This window comes from Plectropomus leopardus, chromosome 11 (genome assembly GCF_026936395.1).
Source record: "Plectropomus leopardus strain MGB_pleo_1.0 chromosome 11, ASM2693639v1, whole genome shotgun sequence".
NCBI classification, from domain to species: Eukaryota; Metazoa; Chordata; class Actinopteri; order Perciformes; family Serranidae; genus Plectropomus; species Plectropomus leopardus.
In genome coordinates this window covers 30,441,110-30,462,515 of record NC_142186.1, presented here as the reverse complement: position 1 = coordinate 30,462,515, position 21,406 = coordinate 30,441,110, and the positions used below count along the sequence as shown (strand labels likewise).

The 21,406-nt window shown below is 37.6% G+C and overlaps 2 protein-coding genes across 2 annotated transcripts; both read left to right on the top strand.

Annotated features, from left to right (window-relative positions):
• The first annotated feature begins 519 nt into the window (after window positions 1–519).
• On the top strand, window positions 520–3,893 carry lamtor2 (late endosomal/lysosomal adaptor, MAPK and MTOR activator 2). The gene is made up of 4 exons (XM_042490121.2): window positions 520–743; window positions 1,952–2,114; window positions 2,236–2,325; window positions 3,333–3,893. The coding sequence occupies exons 1-4, from the start codon at window positions 676–678 to the stop codon at window positions 3,387–3,389; spliced, it is 378 nt and encodes a 125-aa protein (XP_042346055.2). The 5' UTR covers window positions 520–675; the 3' UTR covers window positions 3,390–3,893.
• Window positions 3,894–5,298: 1,405 nt separating this feature from the next.
• On the top strand, window positions 5,299–20,157 carry rab25b (RAB25, member RAS oncogene family b). The gene is made up of 5 exons (XM_042490120.2): window positions 5,299–5,769; window positions 14,265–14,460; window positions 17,676–17,869; window positions 18,583–18,663; window positions 19,539–20,157. The coding sequence occupies exons 1-5, from the start codon at window positions 5,733–5,735 to the stop codon at window positions 19,655–19,657; spliced, it is 627 nt and encodes a 208-aa protein (XP_042346054.1). The 5' UTR covers window positions 5,299–5,732; the 3' UTR covers window positions 19,658–20,157.
• Window positions 20,158–21,406: the final 1,249 nt, after the last annotated feature.

The window sequence follows — 21,406 nt, the reverse complement described above, 5'->3', positions numbered from 1 at the left end:
GGTTTGATTTCTTTCAAAAACAAGGTATAAGGGCAAAGAGCAGCATGGCAAGAAATGTCCCGCAAATACAAGACATTGGTAAAAAGTGACAAGAACAATAACCTGAAAATAGAAGAGAGAAAGGGAGATAAATTATATGAAAATTGTAAAAATAGATAAATAAATGACTAAATAGAAAAATGTAATGAGAACTATATATATACATATTTTTATCATAATAATATATTTAAATTCCAGTAATTTATTTGTTTATTATTTTAGCACTTTTTGATCATTTCCTTATTTGTTTGTTTTTTTACTTTTCTTTTTTGCTAATATTTGGGACATTTTCGTGTAACTTTCACTGATTCGTCACCAATATTTGGGACTATTTCTTGAAAAGTTTCTCATTGCCTTCGTCATATGATCTTGAAAGAAATCAGGGCAATCCCCCGGATTTCAAAGGGTTAAACAAAGTAAATATGTAAATCAGCATGAAAAACTCCACCTTTTTTAGGGTTGAATTCAATGCCTACAATTCCCACAATGCATTCAGAACCGGAAAGGGAAAAAAACTGAAGTCAGCTGACTCCTCTTCGTGTTTTGATGAGCAGTTTTTGACAGTTTAGAAACAGTTATTGAGTCATTTTAAGATATATTTACATTTTTGCCAGTATTATCTGTTAATAAGCAGTAATGTTACGACCAAAGGCGCTGACGCAGGTTCTCAGTCAGGCGAACACAAACGGAGTTCAGAGCACACTGTAAGTACCTTTAGCTAGCAACATGCTAACATGCTACATGTTACAGAAGATAAAAAAGGATTTCAAGTATTACATAGTTTTTTTATTTTAACAGCACAACGATTACATTTTTGACACCGCTGTACATGAACAAGACTGTTAGCTGAGTATTGTGGCAAAGTGTTAGTAACTAATGTTAGTAACATTAGTCAATGCAGAATTAACAGATTTTACGATGTATTTCTACCGTGGATATTTGAATGTGTAAACCTTACGTGTTGTTTGCAAGTATTAAGACTTAAATTATCCGAAATTTAAGGCTATTAGTGCTACTAACGTTAACTAGCTAACTAAGTAACGCCACTTTATTTTTATTGGTCATTAATTTGCCAAATATTGCAGCGGTTGTGTAAATAAAAATGTAAAAAAAAAAAAAAAGAAAAGAAAAAAACAACAGAAAACAACAACAACAACAACAACAAATGTAAAATTTTCTTAATAATTTAAAGGTACATCTTCAGTTTGCTGTATTTATCTCTATCCTAAAAATGTTGAGTTAAATATCACATATGACAAAAGAAAAGCATCAGATCATCTAATTTATTATAATAATAATTATTATTGTTGTTGTTTTATTTTAGTATTATCAATAATAATAATAATAATGTATTTTTATTATTATCTAATAGTTTCAGTTCAACTGGAGTCATAATGTCTAAATTTACCAAAATATGTACAGGTCATTTTGTTCATAATAACCCATACTGCATTTTTGTATACGTTTTTATTTGTTTTTGTTTGTAAATATAGCTATTATAAGTTCAAAGATTCAAGTCTACTTTAGTTTAACTTTTAACTTATGGCAAACACGCAACATAATTCCTGATAATTTAAATATTTGCTGGTTATTCAGTTAATGTCATATTTCTTTATAACCAGTATATACTATGATACAGTTTGTAGATATTGCCAAGAATGTTAAGTAGCTTGATAGATGTAACTGGGTCCATCTGCCATCAGTTCAATTTTCCATTAAAAAAAATGAAAATCATTAAGTTGGAATATTAAGATTCCAATTGTATTTTCATTTTTGTATATTCTTGACTTTCAAATTGAAAAATTAATTTTCAGGTTTCCTGATTTTCATTTTTAATATGGAAAAATTGAACTAATTAGCGTTACAATGACGTTGCCAGACTTAAACTCATCCAACTTTATATCTTCACCAGGTTACTGAACAATGAAGGTTCACTTCTGGCTTACTCCGGGTACGGGGACACTGACGCACGAGTAACAGCCGCCATCGCCAGCAACATCTGGGCTGCTTACGACAAGAACGGCCACCAAGCCTTTAACGAAGATAAGCTCAAATTCATACTCATGGACTGTATGGTAAGAAGTGCAGCTCTCCCAGAAACGTTGCAGCTGTTCTCAGGTGTATGATGACGAGTGTGTGATTTGGACAGTTTGAACTGAAGCACTTTGTCACTTCTGCTCTCGTTTTCTGTCTCAGGAGGGACGAGTGGCCATTACTCGTGTCGCCAACCTGCTGCTGTGCATGTACGCCAAAGAGACAGTGGGCTTTGGGATGCTTAAAGCCAAGGTGAGTTTGTTTGGCTGTCGGTGCTGACATCATTTCCATGACCCACACCATGTCACAAACAAAACAGACACAACAAAAGGTTATTAAATATGTTGTTTCCACTTTGAAAGGAGCCAGTCACTACACTGTCTTCCAGTAGATTTTAAAAATGAGTTTAAAACTTCATTGCTTGTTTTTTAAGGCTTTACACATTCAAGCACCCCAAAATCTGTAAGCCAGCTCGACCCTAAGGTCATCTGGAAAAGGTCGCCTGGTTAAACCCCAGGTCTCCAATAATACGAGTGAAAGTACCTTCAGCTTTTATGTCACCTGATGACATTAGGAGTGCCCCAACAGTATCATATTTTAATTTTAAGTCAAATGCATTCCCCTTTAGCCACCCATTCCAGTAGTCTGATTTGACTATTTTATTTTATTTTATTTTATTTTATTAGTTGTGTTTTTACTTTTACTGGTTTATGGGTTTATCCATTATTTGGTCTTTTTTGTTTGTTTGTTTGGTTTTTTTTTTAACTCATGTGTTAACATAATTTATCGGCCTGTTTTATTTTATTCTTTTTTTCCAGTCTTTTATTCATTTCAATTCATATGTATTATCCTTTTTTAATGGTATACTTTTAGTATTATTTAATTTTGACCATTTTTTTAACAGATCTGACTCACATGTCTCTGCATCTTTTATTAGTTTACTCTTCACCGTAATTTCTATTTTATGGGATTTTAGTTTTAATGGATTTAATTCACTCTATGACAACGGTTACTTCACCTTGCACTTTGTGCAGCATATCATGCCTACACCTGGAATAAAATGTTTGTGGTTTGTTTTTTTTTTTTCTTATAAGAAAACATGTTTTCTTCAACACAACACATGAGGCTCAGACTAATCCAGCATTACTTATCAGTCTGAATGCAGCCTTGGTTAACACTGTTATGTGTGTCTTTGTCTGTGTGTGTGTGTGTGTGTGTGTGTGTGTGTGTGTGTGTGTGTGTGTGTGTTATGTTTACAGGCAGAGGCGCTGGTGCAGTACTTAGAGGAACCACTAACTCAAGTGGCAGCGTCATAGTGGAAATGTGCCTGAAGCTCCGCCTTCTGTCCGCCTGGAAAACAAGCGTCATGTGATCCAGGTCATTCATGGACTACTGTAACATTCTGTGTACATGCATATATCTGTGTGTGTGTGTGTGTGTGTGTGTGTGTGCGCGCGCGCGTGCTCTGGGGTAGGGGTGTGTATTTATAATCATGGTATTGAAACAACTAACGTCTGTGGGTTTTATAACTATTTGCGCTCCCTTGTGACTCTTGTGTTCATCTGTTGGATCACTCTGAACGTAAGAAGTCTGACTGTTCAGCTGAAGAAATTATTCCATAATCGACTCGTCCCACAGTCGATTCTTTCATTTGCAGTTTTAGTTCAATGCTGCTGATCGTAGTAAAGCAGAAAATTTAACATTTTGAATCCTATCTGAGAACTAAAAATACTCAAACGAATGTCTGTCTGATAAAATGCAGTTAAAACTATTTGCTATGTTTTGTTTCAAAGCTGTCAAATAAATCATTTTTGGATTAATATTCACTTAATTTTATTTGTGTTTGTGCTCTGAATTGAGTGCTCGGTGTGAGTGGGCTCAAAGATGGAGAGAACACATTAAACATTAAGAGCAAACAGACCTGCTCAGCTTAAGAGCAGACTGATGAAAAATCACAAATCAAGCTCCGCTGTAAAGAAATACCATGTGAAGTCTTTTACATTGTGTTTTTTTGTCTTTTCTTTTTTTCTGGAATATGTTTTTTGTTTGTTTCTTTAAAAAAAAAACAACATAAAAACATATTTCAAATGTAACAGTACATTGTGCAGACATATGTTTCATCTCTATAACATTAAAAATGATCATTTTAGCACCATATTTGAAACAGCAGCAGACATAAAAAGAAAACAAAAACTGGTAGAGGCAACATTAAATTGTACGAAGGAGATGTAAACCCAGACATTATACACTTTATTTGTTTTTATTAGATATTAGCAGTTTTAATAGCTTTCTTGTTCATTGTTATCTTATAAACACAGTCAAAGACATGTAGTTCAACACGTCATCTGAAGCACTCTGGCTTCATGGATGTGATATTTGCTAATAAGACAAACAAGTTTAAGAGCCTGTATTACAGTTTCGAAAGAAGACCATGGCCTCCAATACTGGTGTCGATCTATTAAAATATGTATAAATAAACAGAGAAACTTCAACCCAGAAATTCTTGACAGTAAGAACTTTTATAGAAAAGATGCAAAATTGATTCTATTTCTGTTTTACAGAAAGAGCAAGTTGGAGAAATATGTTCTTTAACTCCTTGAAACCAGAGCAAATTAGCTTGATTTCTTTCAGAAAGATGGGAAGATGGCAATGAGCAACTTAAGAAAAAAGGACTCAAAAACTATAAAGAAATTAGTAAAAAGATAAAATGAAAGAAAATTAGCCAAAAAAGAAAAGAAAAGTGAAAAATAAACAAGGACATTGCAAAAAACTGCTTAAAAATAATAATTTTGTAACAATTTGAAATATAAAATTACAGTAAATATAAATACCATTCTCTGGATATTTTTCTTTGATTTTTTAAAAATAATTTCCAATATGTGAAACATTTCTTGCCAAGTTGCTCGTGATTTTTTAAGATAAATCAAATAATATACTGATAAATAAATATACCGACTTTTAGACTTGATACGAATATACAAATATACAAATTTTATAGATACAAAAAGAGAAAAAAGAAAAATCAGACAAACTCAACAAAAACACACACAAAAAAAACATCCAACAGCAGCAGCCACACAAAGAGTCATTTCCATAAATAATTTTTTTTTGTAAAGTAACTGTAATCTGAAATCAAGTTTTCTTCTGATATGGTGATTATTACGCATCCCTTTTTTTCCCCTGTAGTGCTGAAGCAACTCCCGCTTCCTGCTTCCTGCATGCAGTAATTTGATTGGCCCAGCAGGAGGCGCCTGACAGACTGACTCTCAGCTTTACCTGTGAGTTGCCACACCTGTCCAACCTGCCCTGCACTGACTCCATTACCAGGACACACCTCCCCGTGCAGCTGCCCCACCACCACTCCCTGCCACCAAAGCCCCGCCTGCTGCAGCGGAGCAGCCTGGATACAGTCAGCATGCCCTGTTCAAACAAGCCAGCTCTCCATTAACTCAGACAGGGAAGAGTAGCGAAGGGCAGAGAGCTGCACACTCATGTGTCAAAACATTTCTTGCAGTTGTTTTATTTCCTGAAGTCTTGAGGATCTGAGGGGCAGGCTGGTTTCTGTGGTGTGAGTCAGTGTCGTCTTACATCCTGTAATCAGACTGTGAGTGCTGGAGACGGCAGTAAACCGAGGGGCGGCAACACCGAATGGACACAACATGGGGTCAGATGAGGCCTACAACTTTGTCTTTAAGGGTGAGTGCATGTTCCGTTTTCCTGATTTGATCCCACGGTGCACCCCTAAAATCTCTAGTGTTAGCCTGAAATGTTCCTTTGTCCTTCAAATTATACTTCCTTGTTTATTATTAACTTGTAGCAGTGTGTTGTGCAGCAGTATACTCAAAGCAAATCAAACATTATAAAGCCTGGACTCATGTGTCTGGGTGCAATTCAGTCTGCTGTAAATATTTTATGTTTTGCATGTCTCAAAACATTTCAGGTGAGTTGTATTATTACAAAGTTAAAGGTTAACTATGTTTTTTTTTTAACCCAGTCCCTATTTTCCTGTGATTTTTTATATAGCATAAAACCTCAATAAATGGCCCATGCTCTGAGTTGCTTAAATCACCGAACTTGACAGACTTTTATTTGGGACTGGTGTCTATGACATGGGCTTTTATTTCCTTTCACACAAAAAGATGGCAATACATTCAAATAGTTTGTTTAACCCTTTGGAGACCATGGCAAATTGCATTTATTTGAAAACATAGGAAGAAGGTAATACAACAATGTCTCCATGCTTTATGCTTTTTCTGCTGCCCTGAAATGTCATGCAAACTTCGCATTTTGAAAACTCAGGTACCATCGAAATTTCCCACTTGTAATTACATCTTTGGAGGGTCGTTCATTTGCTCGTCACTCGTAAATAGGATATTTCCGAGGAGCATGTGAAGACAGCATTGGGCCTATTTCTGATTAAACCAAAAGGGTTTTACTTTTTAACAAAAAGGATCCTTTCCATAGAGTTGATAGACACTTCTAATAACCATATGAGCCTGTCAGTGGCAAAAAAACAAACACTTTTAGTAAAACTAACGGTGCACAAATGTCCCGAGTGGTTACACTGCACGCCGTTTTGCGGTTGCCATCTGCAGTGGTTTCTTTTAATACTGGACCGATTTTAAAAAATATTGTTCACATTAGTCACTTAGACACAAAATGTTGGATTATAGGGTCAAAGGTGAAAAATCACCCTTTAAGTGATACTACAGTCACATTACCAGCTCAGCATATGGCACCTGTGAGTGGTTAGCATGCATAGTTCAGAGTATTGTTGAAACCAGGATGTGTACTTTAATTCCTGCTTATCTAGCATGCAGTGCAGATCAACATCATTACATAGAGGTTTAAAGCCCTGTATCTGTGCCAAAAGACAAAGTGCATCATTCATACCGTCGTTTTCCCAGATGTCGTCAAGTATTGTCAGTGCATCTGCGCTGGACTTGATTTATGCTCTAGTTTTTTGAAAGGTGGCAGCTTGTGCCGCTCACAATATCCATCCTGCACTCATAGTAATCATTTCTCCTCGGCAGCTGGTTAAGGTGCCAGATGGCTCTCAGCAGATGTTCACCAGAAGTGAAAGTCATTCAGAGAGGTTATTTAGTTCAGGTGCATGTGATGTGACATTTGGGTATAAAGTGTCATGTTGATAAAAGGCACTGCGCGGTTTGAATGGTGAGGCCAAATTTAAGTAGGTCCAAATCATCAAATGGCATCGCTTACTGTGTTAACGAGTTCACGAGGCAATTTATTCATTTCCCACAAAATCATGCAGAAATAGATTTTATTTGAAGGGGTTTGGCGTCAAGAACTTAATGGCTAAAGGGACAATTCACCCCAAAATCAAAAACACATATTTTTCCTCTTATACTGTAGTGCTGTTTATCAATCTCGATTGTATGGTGTGATTTGTCGAGTGTTTGAGATATCAGCTGCAGAGATGTCAGCCCTCTTTCTAATATAATGGAACTAGATGGCCCTCAGCTCAAAGTGCCAAAAAATACATTTGAAAAACTCAACAGCAATGTCTCTTTTCAAAAATCATGACCCCAGTTGCTGGGTCAGATCTGGGTGCATGTCATATAACACTCGCCCCACATTTCCTGTCTACACTGTCGACTATCTGAACCGTTGGCAGAAATGCAAAAAAAAAAAGTTCTTTTTCTCTTCAGACTATACGAAAAAATATATGTCCCTCCAAATCCTACACACTGGAGCTTTAATGGGCGAATACAAAGGAACAAATCTCAGGAGAAGCAACAGACAAGAAATCTCTTCTCTAGCCGGTGAATTGAGGATGGGTATACAAACTGATGATTATCACTGAATAAACTGCTGCAGTGCTCCTACAGTAAGCCGTGTGCGCTACGGTATCTCAAAGGTATGTGCAGGTTTTCATTCCACACAGCGATTCACAGATAATTCAGAGACTAACTGATCAGTAAAATCTGATTCCATAGAGTTTGCTTGGAATGTAAGCCTGCACGCTCTCAGCTTTACACAAACTGTGCTGGGGCCCACTGTGGGAAAAGTCATTAATTGTCATATCTGCAATCGGAGACATAAAATGGTGCAGAAGCTGGTCATAAATTCTAATTTTTTGTTTGTTATTTTTGTTATATTTTTGCACCTTAATGTCGGCTTGTCTTAATGTTTTGCGCCTTACTGTAAGCTATTTTTGTATTTTTATCTACTATTTGATAGTTATGTAAAAGTACATAAAGGTAAAGTAACAGAGTCATAGTAGGCAGAAATACTGCAGTCATAAGTTTATTTCACGCGAAGGAAATATTTCTGCTGGATTTTTAAGTTTGCCAAAAACTCTTTGTATGATTGCATAAAATTAAGGTCCAGAGTGTAAGATTTAGTGGCGTCTAGCAACGAGGATTGCAGAACACAACCTGCTGAAACTTGTCCTGGTTAGCGTTGATTTTTTAGGAGGTTTTTACCAGGAGCCAAATTATTCGCAGAGGTCTCTTCCTCTCTAAAACAAATGGACTCAGTGATTAAAACTGATAAAAACACTGAATAAAGAAAGTTTCACGTAAATAAATTAATGTTTTTCCAGTGCTCTTGTCTTGTATGGGCTTCTAGCTTCAGTGTCTAATGCGAAAATACAAAAACACAAAAATGATAATATCTATAGCCAGTGTCTGGTTTGTCCTTTCAGGGCTACTGTTGAAACACATTGATGCAATATGGCGATCTCCTTAAACGAGGGATCACTCTCTATGTAGACATAAATGACTTATTCTAAAGATTCTTATTTTCAGGAAATTATACACAAAATAAAACATAATTATTATATTATATCCCATTTATGCCAATATATCCTAAATCAAACACACTAAACCTTTAAAGTTAAAATTGAAATTAAGAAACATATACTCATGTACAATAGTGCACATCTTAAAAAACTATGATTTTTTTAAAATATTGAACATTAAACATGAATAAATATGTAGCTGGTCAGATAAAACTTTGCTCTGTGGAATATTCTCAGAAGTCATTTTCCACCAGGATTTCTGTTTACAGCACAGAAGTTACATTTCCAGTCCTAGAGGTCATGAAAACAAACAAAAGGAAAATTTAATCCTCGCTGCATCGCATCAAGTTCTTTCTCAGAATCAACAAACCGGGCTTGAAGGCCTCTTGTCCTGCATCGCCATAGAAACCAGGGGTATTGTTTGCATAAGAAGTTACTGAGTTGTGGAGGAGAGGAGGGGGAGGACGGGCCGTCTCACCTCACCCACTGGAAAAGAAAGCAGCACAGCGATCCGGCTACAGAGTGAACAATTACCTAAAACTAGAACAAATTGTAAAATGTTCTTTGGCCCTGACGTTAGACTTCAGGTTAAAAATACTGTTAATCAAGAACTGGGGTCAGGTCATCTGTGCTGTCAGAGTTTACCTTTATGGGAGTCAGCAGGTGTTCAGGAAAAATGCGCCAGCTTCTTTTAAATCTGTGGATCTGTTGTTGGTGAAGAGTAAGCAAATGGTTTATAAGCTGAAGTTCATTCTTGGCCTTGGACTCAGAGGTTGAGAAAACACCACATGTGCTTTTAATCAAACACTCTTCATCAGCAGAGGAGTTCACTATGCTGTCTAAGAGTTGTTGATTTTATGGACTTTTTTTGTCCATAGTGGCTTAAAATTTTAAAAAGGTTATCTCTCGACCTTGGAATTGAAAAGAGTTAAGAAAACAGTCTCGCCACATGATTAATTTACAGACTGTTCTGGCACTTTACCTCATGATCTTCATCAGCAGATGGAGATGGAAAAATATACAGCTCCATGACAGGGCCAACTCCATATACTGATGAAAATCAAAATATGATTGACAGCTCCTAAAAATTATGATGGATCTTGTTGTGAGTTTGCTTTCAGAAACCAGCGCTGACAAAGAACAGTCCAGTCGCTAGAAGAAAATGTATATTTCTGCAAACAACGAATATGTAACATTTATGTGTTTCATATGTATCATATTATTTTTAAAGTGACATATTACATGAACTGACATGGTCATCGGGAGGTGGAGGGGATGCTGGATTGCATTTCACCGAGATGAGACGTTTTAGGCCATGTTTAGGTGAAAACGGCCTACTAAAAACGGTAAAGTCTTTCCTTGACAATTACAAAAACAGCACGCACATGCACAAAGTGTGGCAGTGACATCACCGTTTTCACAGGATCCTCACATTGACAGTTTACACAGCAACAAAAGGAGTTGCGTTTTTAAAAGATTACACTCTGAACCCAAAAGTTGGCATTTTTAGGTCCCCAAAACATTATTGTCGTGTGAACAAAAGGCCATATCGCAACAAAAGTTTAATGTTTCATGCAAGAACCATTGCCGTGTAAAAAGCCCCTTAGACTGCACATCACTGTTGGAGCCTGCTGTGATTTCGTGAGTCATTGCTGTTTCCTGTGGCTTTTCAGCTCCCACACATCGGTGTTTTTTTAGAGACCCGTCACTTTGTTTCAAACAGTTTTTTAGGGTGATGAACTCTTGACTTAAGGTGTTCACTTGTTCTTCTTGTGCACTGAACTGAACGGCCAGTCAGAGGGATTTTATTCACCAGTGGTCGTAGCTATCTCCGACATGATTCACAACGCTCAATTGGCCAAAACAAAAAAAGCGGAAAAGGGCCGACATTGCGGGACACAACACAACATCCTACACCCTGTAGTGTCTGTGTGAGGCATCGGGATTTACATCAACTCCAATTTAAACCCATCCACGTCATTATTAGACACTCAGAGCAAAGGATGTACTTTCAGAGCATTAAATTCTGCCCATGATGGAAGGGAGGAGACAAATAGGTCCAACAAACACTGGACTTGGACCCAGGACAGTGGACCTGTAGTGTTTGTAGGAGTGAGACCTACAAACAACAACATCAGTTCCTGCATTTGTGGAATTAAAAGTCTGGTGTCTTTGGGGGTTATCCGTATTTTTTTCTCACAATAACCAAGTAGTTTTGTTGCCTCAACCCCTTCTATGTTAAGATACACAACAGGCTGCCCTCACCCTAATTTTAGCAGCACCATTGGCCTCTGCCTAGGCGGTAAAATATGGCGAGTTGGGATGAGATCATGTTCGTTTTTTTGTGGTTTGTTGTAAGCTGGTTTGGCCGTGCTGCATGTTAGTGCATGTATGTATTGCACTAGCTAGTTCATCTGCCACTGTGCGCAGAAAAATTTTAGGAAAGTGGCGTTACGAAAGCACTGGTGTTGCCAGATTGGAATCATACCAGAGGCTCAAAATTCTCGTATTTTGAGAAAAATTATCTTACACCAGTCACAATCACCAGAATGAATAGGTTAAATGTATAACTTTAGAGTTTAGCCATCTCCATTGACTTAGAGAGAAGCTCTTTCTACACGGCCCAGCTCACAGCTGACGTCAGTTTTTTGTTGTTTTTTTTCCAGCATGCTGACTTAGTGAATTTAAAGTAAATGAGTGGAAGAGGGCATGTGTGTGAAAAAGTCCATTTAGTCCAGACTTTTTTTGTGGTAGCCCACTTCTGTAAAATTAAATTACAAGACAGCCGGCTAAAAGCCTTTTGATACTTTGCAAGTGCTTACTGTAAGTGTCACAGTGGTCAAATTATCGTACAAGTACGATAGTTATCATACATCTGGCAACATTGGTCAGCATTGTTGTTGTTGTTTAGCGCTCCTTATGAAGTATCGTTTAGCACCGTTAGCTGCTAGCTGCCAGCTCAACCGCCTTAATGTTGAGAACTGTGTGCAGGTAACTCATATCTTGTAAATTTTGCATAAAGTCCCTTGTTAAAAGAAGGTATAATGTGTCGATTAATAACTTTTGTTAATAGGTAGATGTTTTTTTGTACCTTTGTACAGAGCCCGGCTAACTGTTTTCCCTGTTAACAGTCTTTATGCTCAGTTAAGCTACATATTTATCCTACAAACACAATAGTATCAACATCCTCGTCTAAGTTTTGTCAGGACACAACACATATTTCCCAAAATGTCCAACTATGCCTTTGACTCCCATCACACCCCAATTCTAAATTTAATGGGTGTTGAGATGTCATAAGAACTTTGATTATTATCAGAGTTCACAGGCTCACACTCCTCAGAATTAAGACTGTGTGTTATCCAGCTGTACATCCCAGTGCCACCATGTTTTCACAGTGTGGTCACATTTTCCTCTCTGCGCCAATTAAGCCAAGCCTTCTTTTCTCTCTGAGTCAGCCGCTAACGACTGAAACCCAAACATTAGTCATTGAAATGTACAGAGGGGGCGTCTGTGTTGTTCCTCGTCCTGTTTGCTCAGTAGGTAGGTTCTCCTTACCAAGATAAAAGAAGGTGGCAGCTTGACTTGTTCCACCTGATTTGGAATCACCTTACACTCGTAGAGGCTGTTTTAATCCTGAAACAAAGGTTCACTTGTGAGAGGTTTCTGCCCCAAAGGTTTCAGAGGGGGAAGTGCATCCTCCCTCCTTAGGAAAGCTGACAAATGTAGGGAAAAAAAATACAAATTACAGCAAATTTGTCCTTCTGTTTTGCTAAAATAGGTTTCTTAAACATCAGTAAGTCAGACCATGAGTTATGCATGAATCTTTATTCTGCACAGCTTCACTGATAAATTAAATCAGTGCTCAGCATTGCAAATTTTGGGGAAAATATGGGAACTAAAAGAACCTTTTCAAAATGTTAATTGTAAAGCCATCTACCTCTGCAGCCACATTTTGCCTAACTGGTTTTACAGCATCTTTCACTGTCTAAATAAATAAAAATAAACAAAACCATAAGTGTTTTTTAGATATGGCATGCTGGCCCGCAACACCTCAAGATCCTCAGTAAATCTGTTGTATTCTGTCACAGGCATGGATAGATTACTACAAAACAACTCCAAATAGATATAAAAGAACAACAAAGAGACACAGACTACAAAGGCTAAAAAAACAATCATAAAGAGACAAAAAATACCCCAAAGAGACAAAAAATACCCCAAAGAGACACAAAATGACCCCAAAGAGACACAAACTGGCCTATAAAGAGACACAAAAAGTCAACACACATGAAATAAACTGCAATAGAACAAAAAGACTACTAAGGGCCAAAAAATGACTACAAAGAAAAACAAAACCCCATAAAGAAGACACAATTATACCCCTAAGACACTAAAAGTGACCACAAAGAGATACAAATTTTGCTCAAAGAAACAACTGACACAAAACATCAACAAAGACATGAAAGTAACCACAAAGAGACACAAAAATACTTTATAGAGACACAAAAAATTACTACAAAGTGGTGCACAGGAATTACAAAGAGACACAAAATGAACAAAAATATACAAACTTACACTTCACAGAGACACAAAATGACTACAAAGAAAAAACAAAACAATCAGAGACAAATATACTCTGGAAAACCTGAAATGACCTTGAAGAAACACTAAATGAATAGAAAAGACACAAATATACACCTCACAGAGACACAAAATGACCTCAGAGAGATACAAAATGACTACAAAGAGACATATAGGAGCAACAGAGACAAAAAATTACAATGAAGAAAAACAAAACAAACAAAAATAAGAGACAAATATGCTCCATAAGAGATGCAAAATGATCTCAAAGAGACATAAAACAATTTTTTAAAAAAACAGAAAACAACCTCAAGGACACTAAAAAATTACCACAAAAAGAGGCAAAACAACCACAAGTGTTTTTGTTTCAATCCTATGTAGGAGAGGCGGTGGGGCCTTTTGCATGTCTGTGCCCAGGGGCTCGTTGTTTCATCATCTGCCCCTGGTTATAGGCCAACAACATCCCACATTGTTTCGGAGTATTTTACTCAACATGTTCTTTCTGCATTATTTGCTCTGCACGCTTCGGTTAAAACAATTATCTAATTTACCATGAGGGTGTGGAGCTGTTTTTTAAATAGGACATCATATCCCCAATGGTGTAATTACCCTGAGTCTTAGACGGCTAAGAATGAGGATTTATGGGTCAACCAAGGCAGACACACCTAGACTAAAAGCTTCAGTTAAGAAGAGCTCTAAAGGATGAAGTGGATGTACAGAATTGGATCATAGTAGACTCTGTGAATTTGTCTCCGTTATCCAATAAATACTGGGTTTAGTTTTGCAACAAACCTTAATTAAAACCTCAAACTTTAATTAAAATATTTGCGTTTTGTGTCCTCCGCAGTGGTTCTAATAGGAGAATCCGGTGTGGGAAAGAGCAATCTGCTGTCCCGCTTCACCAAAAACGAGTTCAACCATGACAGTCGCACAACCATCGGGGTGGAGTTCAGCACACGGACTGTGCAGCTCAGCGGCTTCACCATCAAGGCCCAAATTTGGGACACGGCCGGGCTGGAGCGATACCGAGCCATCACTTCTGCGTGAGTGTCAAAATGTACATATGCTACACTAACAAATGCATTGTTTAGAAAACTGCACTTTTTTAAGCAGTCAAAAAGGCAGTTTTTATTTATTAAATCAGCACTTCCAGTTCTTGCTCCATAGTTGTTGAGCAACCTGTATGTTGGCATATTGAGGTGATGCTGTTTGCAGCCAAAACACACACAAGGACAGGCAGTGATCCTACAGTTTCCTCCCACATTACCTGAAAAACAACCAGCACATTCTCATCTCCAAGTTCAAGTTCTTTATTCTTTACACATGCAAAACAATTACAGAGAAGCAGTTGTTGGCAATGAAAATCTCAGGCCTAAGGCAGCCTCTAAAAATGCTCATTAAATAGCTATAAAAAAAAAAGAAAATCATGCAAGTAAAAGCAGAATCTGAATCCAAGACGTAACATATTGCAAGTTAAAAGGTATGGCTAAAAAGTAAACAAAATAAACTGAATACACTTAGACAATACTGGAAATTAATAAACTGAATGTAAACAGGAATGTAATGCATAATGAGAAGTAATAAATATATATACACAAAGATGTAAACAGATCGTAACACAGTAAGTAAAGTACATAAAGGAAAAACATAGGCGTAAATTTTAGGGGGCACAGGGGACACGTTCAATAATTAGAACAGTTGCATCTTTTCCTGCCAACATAAACATGAAAGTAGCAGAGGACTTTTATTTTGACAAACTGGTAGAGCTCACAACCTAGAGATGAAAATGCCTTTTGCAGTGCCTGGCCTAGACTTTTGGGGGCCCTAAACGGGCCCTGAACCAAGTCATGCATCATGGACTTTATTTGGATGTACAAGTTTATTCATTAGGTGAAACCACTTGAGATGAACCATCTCATTTTTCGAGGGGGACCTACAAACATGCAAACAGAAATGAATAACAAGAAACAAAACAAGGACTCTGAGGGAAAGAAGAAGAAAAAGAAAAAGAAAAAAGAAATCAACAATTAAAGTGAAACATTACAAAAATCAGCACAAAATCATTAGAGAGAAAAAATAAAAGTACACAACCCTTTAATGTCAATGCACATCATATTTTGACATTGCATGATTGAAGCAGGAAGTACTATGACATTTCCACCAGAAATGTTTGCAGAAAAGGCATGAAATGGTGCATAAAAATTCACACGTATGCAGAAAAAGGAAGAGTTTTAACACCATGTGGCCTTCAGAAGGAAGCTGACAGCTGCAATTTCAACCCAACTGTCACACTTGGTTCCTAAAATCCACCTGGTTAGAGCAGCGACCTTTGAACACTCAGCCCTCTGCAGGTCTCTCCATTCTATCTGAGGGTGTTCCTGATTCATTCTTTTTTTTTTAATTACTCTACAAGGATTAGCAGTGTGGAAACTGGTTTTAAAACAATAGAACCATGTCAATTTTATTTTTAAGACATGGAAAAATCGGAGGATACGCTACATCGCTGGATTAGCTCCTTTCTGACAGCTTTGGCTTTCTGAGTAATTACTTGCCGACTTATTCCAGTACGTAAAATCTCACTCCCATGGAATTTCCCATTTGTGCTCTAACAGGCAGCTAAAACCAATTAAAGCGGAATTAATTATATTGCTGGAAGAGGGGAGCAGAGATGTAAATGCGAAAGGAAGCGTTGATTGGTTCATGACTTCAGAGCAATCGTCAGTCATTAGTCTTTTTTTGAGTTGACAGCAGGAGACACTGCTTCCTCTCATTGAGGACGATGCTTAATCGCTACTTTTATATTAACAATGGATCACATGTGAGTTGTGTAAGGGAGTTACTCGTAATGATGAACCCAAAGAGAATTATCACCTTCAGGTCTATCAGCTCTGCAGAGCTTTATGGCACCTTTCAGCTTGAGTTGTTTTTTTTTTCCAGCCTCAACTTTACTGTTTTGGTTCACTGTCACTGCTCTCAGATATCCATTTCCACCAAATTAGCTCTAGTTATTGAACCGGTTTCATTGAGGATTCTTGCAACCTCAGTGCTATCAAGCAAAAGGCCGGCGTTTCCACCGTTTTGGAGCAGAACCATTGTAATCAGGGATGTGTCATCAATGGTGGGTGTTGCACAATCTACAATGTAAGAAAACGGATGTGGCAAAGTGGTGAATCACACTGATCATTTGTGAGCTTTTTCTGTTATTATATATATTTGTTGTTATCTAAAAACCAAGCATTGACCAATGAGACCACCGCACGCTCTTTTTTGTCCAAGTTTCTCACTTTACTTCTCTTTCTAACCTGTAGAATATGACACACCAACTGATGCTGTCACAGTTTGCACTTCAGGTCAAAACAGAAAAACCTGCTTTTTTTTGGGGCTCCAGCTGAGAACCAACATTTTGGGTTCCGAACAAATTTCCCAACTTTTCAAATATCGGTGCTTGGTCAGTGGGCTTTGCATGCTCCTGCATCTGTTTTTAGCGTTCCAGGACACCGTGTCAGTTTACACCTGTTACATGCATTGTGTCAACAATTCAAAATAACGGATAGGAAGATGTCTCTGCTCATTAGATCCATACAGTCTTTTTCAAAATAATACACCTCCTGCTTAGAATTATTTCCTTTTGCATAAAAAAATCTTGGTTTGACTCAACATTACGGGATGCCAACAGCAGGTTCTTGGGGTGAAAGTCTCGGGTTTGTTGGACACATCCATCACCTCCCACCACCTACTCTTTAGGGACTTTCCAGCTTAGTATTACTATGTTTTTACCCACTGTGTCACAAAATCATACTGCAGCGCTGTATCACACTGCTGCAAATGGTGCCCTTTTGCGTCACTGTCTGACGCTAAAATCACTTACCAAGTGGTGGAATTTGACGAGCTGGGATTGAGAATGCGCTATGGTTCCATTTTGGTGGTAAAGTGTAATAGTGTCGTCTTCGGCTGAGTAGCTAAAACCTCACTCTCTGCCAGTTGCTCGGCACTAAATGGCACACAGACACAGTATTAACTAGCTAAAGAGTCAGATATTTCCCCCTGGAGTTGGTGGAGACCAAAAACAGAGCTTAAAGGAGAGTAAATATTGGTCTTGAATTTATTAGTTGGCCAAAAACATGACAACAAATGATGTGTAATGGTGCTCTATAACTTTCAAGAGTGTAAATAAGCAACTATGTGCTAACGTGTTTAAAAAAGATACCTAAGTAAACACAACAGGACATTACCATCTTCTGCCATCTATTCTGAACAGATACTACAGAGGTGCTGTTGGAGCCCTGCTCGTCTACGACATCACCAAACACCTCACCTATGAGAGCGTAGAGCGCTGGCTGAAGGAGCTGTATGACCACGCTGAGGCACACATAGTGGTCATGCTGGTGGGCAACAAGACTGACCTGGAGTCAGAGAGATCAGTGCCCACTGAAGAGGCTAAAGACTATGCAGGTACAATGTCTTTATTGTATAGGATTTGTATGTTTATGTATTTGTTAATGGAAACTGAATTAGTGATGAATGTAGAGAATTTAAAATTAGTCTGGACACCAAACTGTCAATGTGTCTCTGCACAAAATCAAGTCAAATTCCTACTCATTGATTCTTCATGATGACAAAAGTGATTTTAAATTCCTTTTTGTTGATTTTTATTGGTGTTTAAATAAACATTACATAATGTTGTTAAAAGGACAGCTTTCCTCCAAATCAAAAATACATTTTCTTACATTAAACTGCGCACAACAAGCTCTGTGGATTATCTTGAGTAACCAGGTCATGATTTCTGGAAAAAATTCTGTTTAGTTTTATTTATTTATTTATTTATTGTTGTTTGATTGATTGATTGATTGATTATATTCCATTACATTGGAGAGAAGGCAGACATCTCTACGTCCAATATCTCCAACACTCGGTAACTCTCACCAAAACAATCTAGACATAAAGTTAAAGATAATAAAGGTAAAATAAATTGCATTTTTTATTTTGGGGTGAACTGTCCCTTTAAAAGACCAAGTACTGCTCCTTAGAGAATTATACAGTATGTGAGAAAAACAGTGAAATTTGTGAAAAATGAAAAATGCAGGGACACTAGACGGAAATGACTACAAATATGAACTAAATAGTAATTTATATAATAACTCACTCAGCTTATTTGTATTATCTAGAGAAGCACGGTCTGCTGTTTCTGGAGACGTCTGCTCTGGAGTCAACTAATGTGGATGCAGCTTTCAACAACGTCTTAGCAGGTAATTAAAGCATTTCGCTTTTTTTCTTCTTTGTAAAAAGCTGTTACACATGTCTGTTGTTCAAATCTTCAGAGATACAAAGAGAAGCATATTCTTTTTTTACCAGTGAGGTTTTCATTGTGTATGAACTGAGTGGGTGGCGTGTTTGACTGCCTCACATCATCCTCCAGCCTCGGTTCTTTCTGCATGCATGTGGGTTTCTTCCAGTTTGCCCCCTTGAATGTCTCTCTGTTCGCTGTCTTCCCTCCACCAAACACATTTGAATGATGTGGACGCACACATTTTCCCATTAACATGCGGGGATGAGGCTCCACCCTGTGACCCTGAGTTTAACCTCTCACAGGCAGACCTACCCGTCTTCAGAGCTTGGAGAGTCGTGGGCTGGAAAAGGTCGGGCTCTACGTGACCTTTGGTCGTCCCGCGGCAGCCGTTTGATTGACTGCTTTGGGAGGAAACACCTCTAGTTGGTTTTTCGGTTGAAAATGAGCAACTTGACTGATTTTTTTTTTTTTTTGCATTTCAAGTGTTGCTCTCTTTGTCTAATCAACTTTTGTGCATTTGCACTTGTGTGTGTGTGTATGTGTGTGTGTGTTTTTTTTCTCCAAAGCTTCTTTTTCAGAATCAGAAATACTTAATTGATCCCCGAGGAGAAATTTTGGTTTGTTACAGTCACTTATTATAGCATGTAGAAATAAGTACAAGCAAACAATTAGTATGTCAATATGTAAATATTTAAAAAAATAAAATATATATAATATGCTAAGTATGTAAGTGTTAAAAATATAAATGTAAAGAAATACAGATATAGACAATTAGCAGGGCTCCGATCACCCTGCTCTCCCTTAATGTGAATATATTTTAATTTTCTGCCACAGAGATTCACAGGAAGGTGAGCAGTAAACAGGTGACTCGGGGCCCCATCAGCTCTGTGTCCTTGAGCAACCCCAGTGCAGAAGACAACGAGGAGAAGAAGCCCTGCTGCAGAAACATCTGACCACAAGGTCCCTCAGGAGCCCAGGGGCCTCTGGATGGGTGGTAGGAGATCTGTGACCCTGTGCTAGAGCTCGACGAGAGGCAGGCGACACTGCAGCCATGGCTGCCAATATCAACAGTCCTGGTTTAAGTGATGCCACTTTAAAAATGACTGATTTACAAGTTGTAAAAAGCTGCATGATGGCATAACGTATTCGAAAGATGAGTCATATATGTGAATGAATGTAGCTGGAGACCAACGTCAAACTTTTAAGAATCCCCGCCGACTATTGAACATAGGTCAAAAGTAAAACACCTACAGCATGTTGTTTGTATCATGACATATGCTGTATATAATCCCTGCACAGAATTGGAAAGACGTAAAGGTAATGACACATGACTGTTTTGTGTTTGCTGGTTGTGGCGTTGTGAGTGTTGCTGTCAGTGCCGCGTGTGTGCCGTGGCTGGTGATCTAAGATGAGACTGATTCTGTTGAGAAATAAATTAATAATGGAAACCAAATGCATGTTATATGTGTCTTATAGTAAAAGACAGGACTTTTTTACAGGAGGCATTTTGACATGTGACAATAGGAAAAGCACAAGTGTGAATAATAGAGTTAATAATGACTGAATTCCATTTAGCTGCTCCATTTTTAGGGTCCTGTTATTGTGCATGCTGACTCAAAGTCATACTGACTACACTTACATACAGAAAATAGTCCGGTTATTTACCTTTATTTCATAAAGACTATTACTAGAAAGATGTTTAAATGACCAGTGAAGGTTAATATTCCACCAATTATTTAAAAAAAAAAGAAAAATAACCCCCGAGCTCAGAATTATTGTAAAAAAAGAAGAAAAAATCCAACCAACAACATCTAAAAAACTAAAAATTGTAAACAAAATTGAAAAAAAGATATATAGAAGATATATAAATGTATATATATATATACTTAGATGTTGGTTGGCAATTTTCTGTGAATTGACTGATTGATTCATAACTAATTGTTATAGCTGTGCTTGTATAAATTGTTTGGTAATTTAATTCATAAGAAACTTATTTTAGAAAACCTTAAGTTAAGTAACTAAAGCTGTCTGATGTAAAAAGCATAATATATCCTCCAAAATGAAGTGAGTAACTGTACATAGTTACATTCCACCGCTGTACACAGACCAATTAAACTGACAAATAATGTCTGTAAGCTCAACTCTCTGGAAAGCGCTCCTGTTTGAGGAGTCAGAATCAAGTATTAAACCAAACTGTTTCATAATAAATGCTTAGCTGCATCAGAGGTTCATAACATTATAGGAACTCTAATGAGCTCTAAATATTCTGGCTTCAACATTTGAAGGTGCAAAGATGCAAAGAAACTTCTTAGACATTTCTCCTTTTTTTAGATGTACAGTAGCATCTCCGTCCGACAGACGGGGTCAGAGCGATGTAACCTTTTCAAACATGATGTCTCTTTTTCCTCTGACTGAGCTGCAATAATTAACTGGCCCAATTAATGTTGGCGAAACTGCCAGACTGATGATGCATCTAGTGGATGAGCGCACAGACCTCTCTAAAGGGCTGGGGAGATCTGCTACAAATGTTTTTCCTTCCTGCTGCAAATGTAAGAACAGTGAAACCAAACCAGCTGTCAATTTTATGGGAAATTAGTGGATTGTCTGATAAGAAAGAGAAAACATGAGCTGAATCAATATAATGGCCTTTATAGCAAACACGAGATATCAGCCGGTCTGTGTTATCCATGTCTAATGGCTGA

Bases quoted from the DNA above. Each gene is read 5' to 3' on its own strand.
- rab25b (XM_042490120.2), top strand. From the start codon at position 5,733: ATGGGGTCAGATGAGGCCTACAACTTTGTCTTTAAGG. The intron at 14,461-17,675 runs GTGAGTGTCAAA...TATTCTGAACAG, and splicing joins TACCGAGCCATCACTTCTGC to ATACTACAGAGGTGCTGTTG. The intron at 17,870-18,582 runs GTACAATGTCTT...TGTATTATCTAG, and splicing joins AGAGGCTAAAGACTATGCAG to AGAAGCACGGTCTGCTGTTT.
- lamtor2 (XM_042490121.2), top strand. From the start codon at position 676: ATGTTACGACCAAAGGCGCTGACGCAGGTTCTCAGTCAGGCGAACACA. The intron at 744-1,951 runs GTAAGTACCTTT...TATCTTCACCAG, and splicing joins AACGGAGTTCAGAGCACACT to GTTACTGAACAATGAAGGTT. The intron at 2,115-2,235 runs GTAAGAAGTGCA...TTTCTGTCTCAG, and splicing joins TCATACTCATGGACTGTATG to GAGGGACGAGTGGCCATTAC.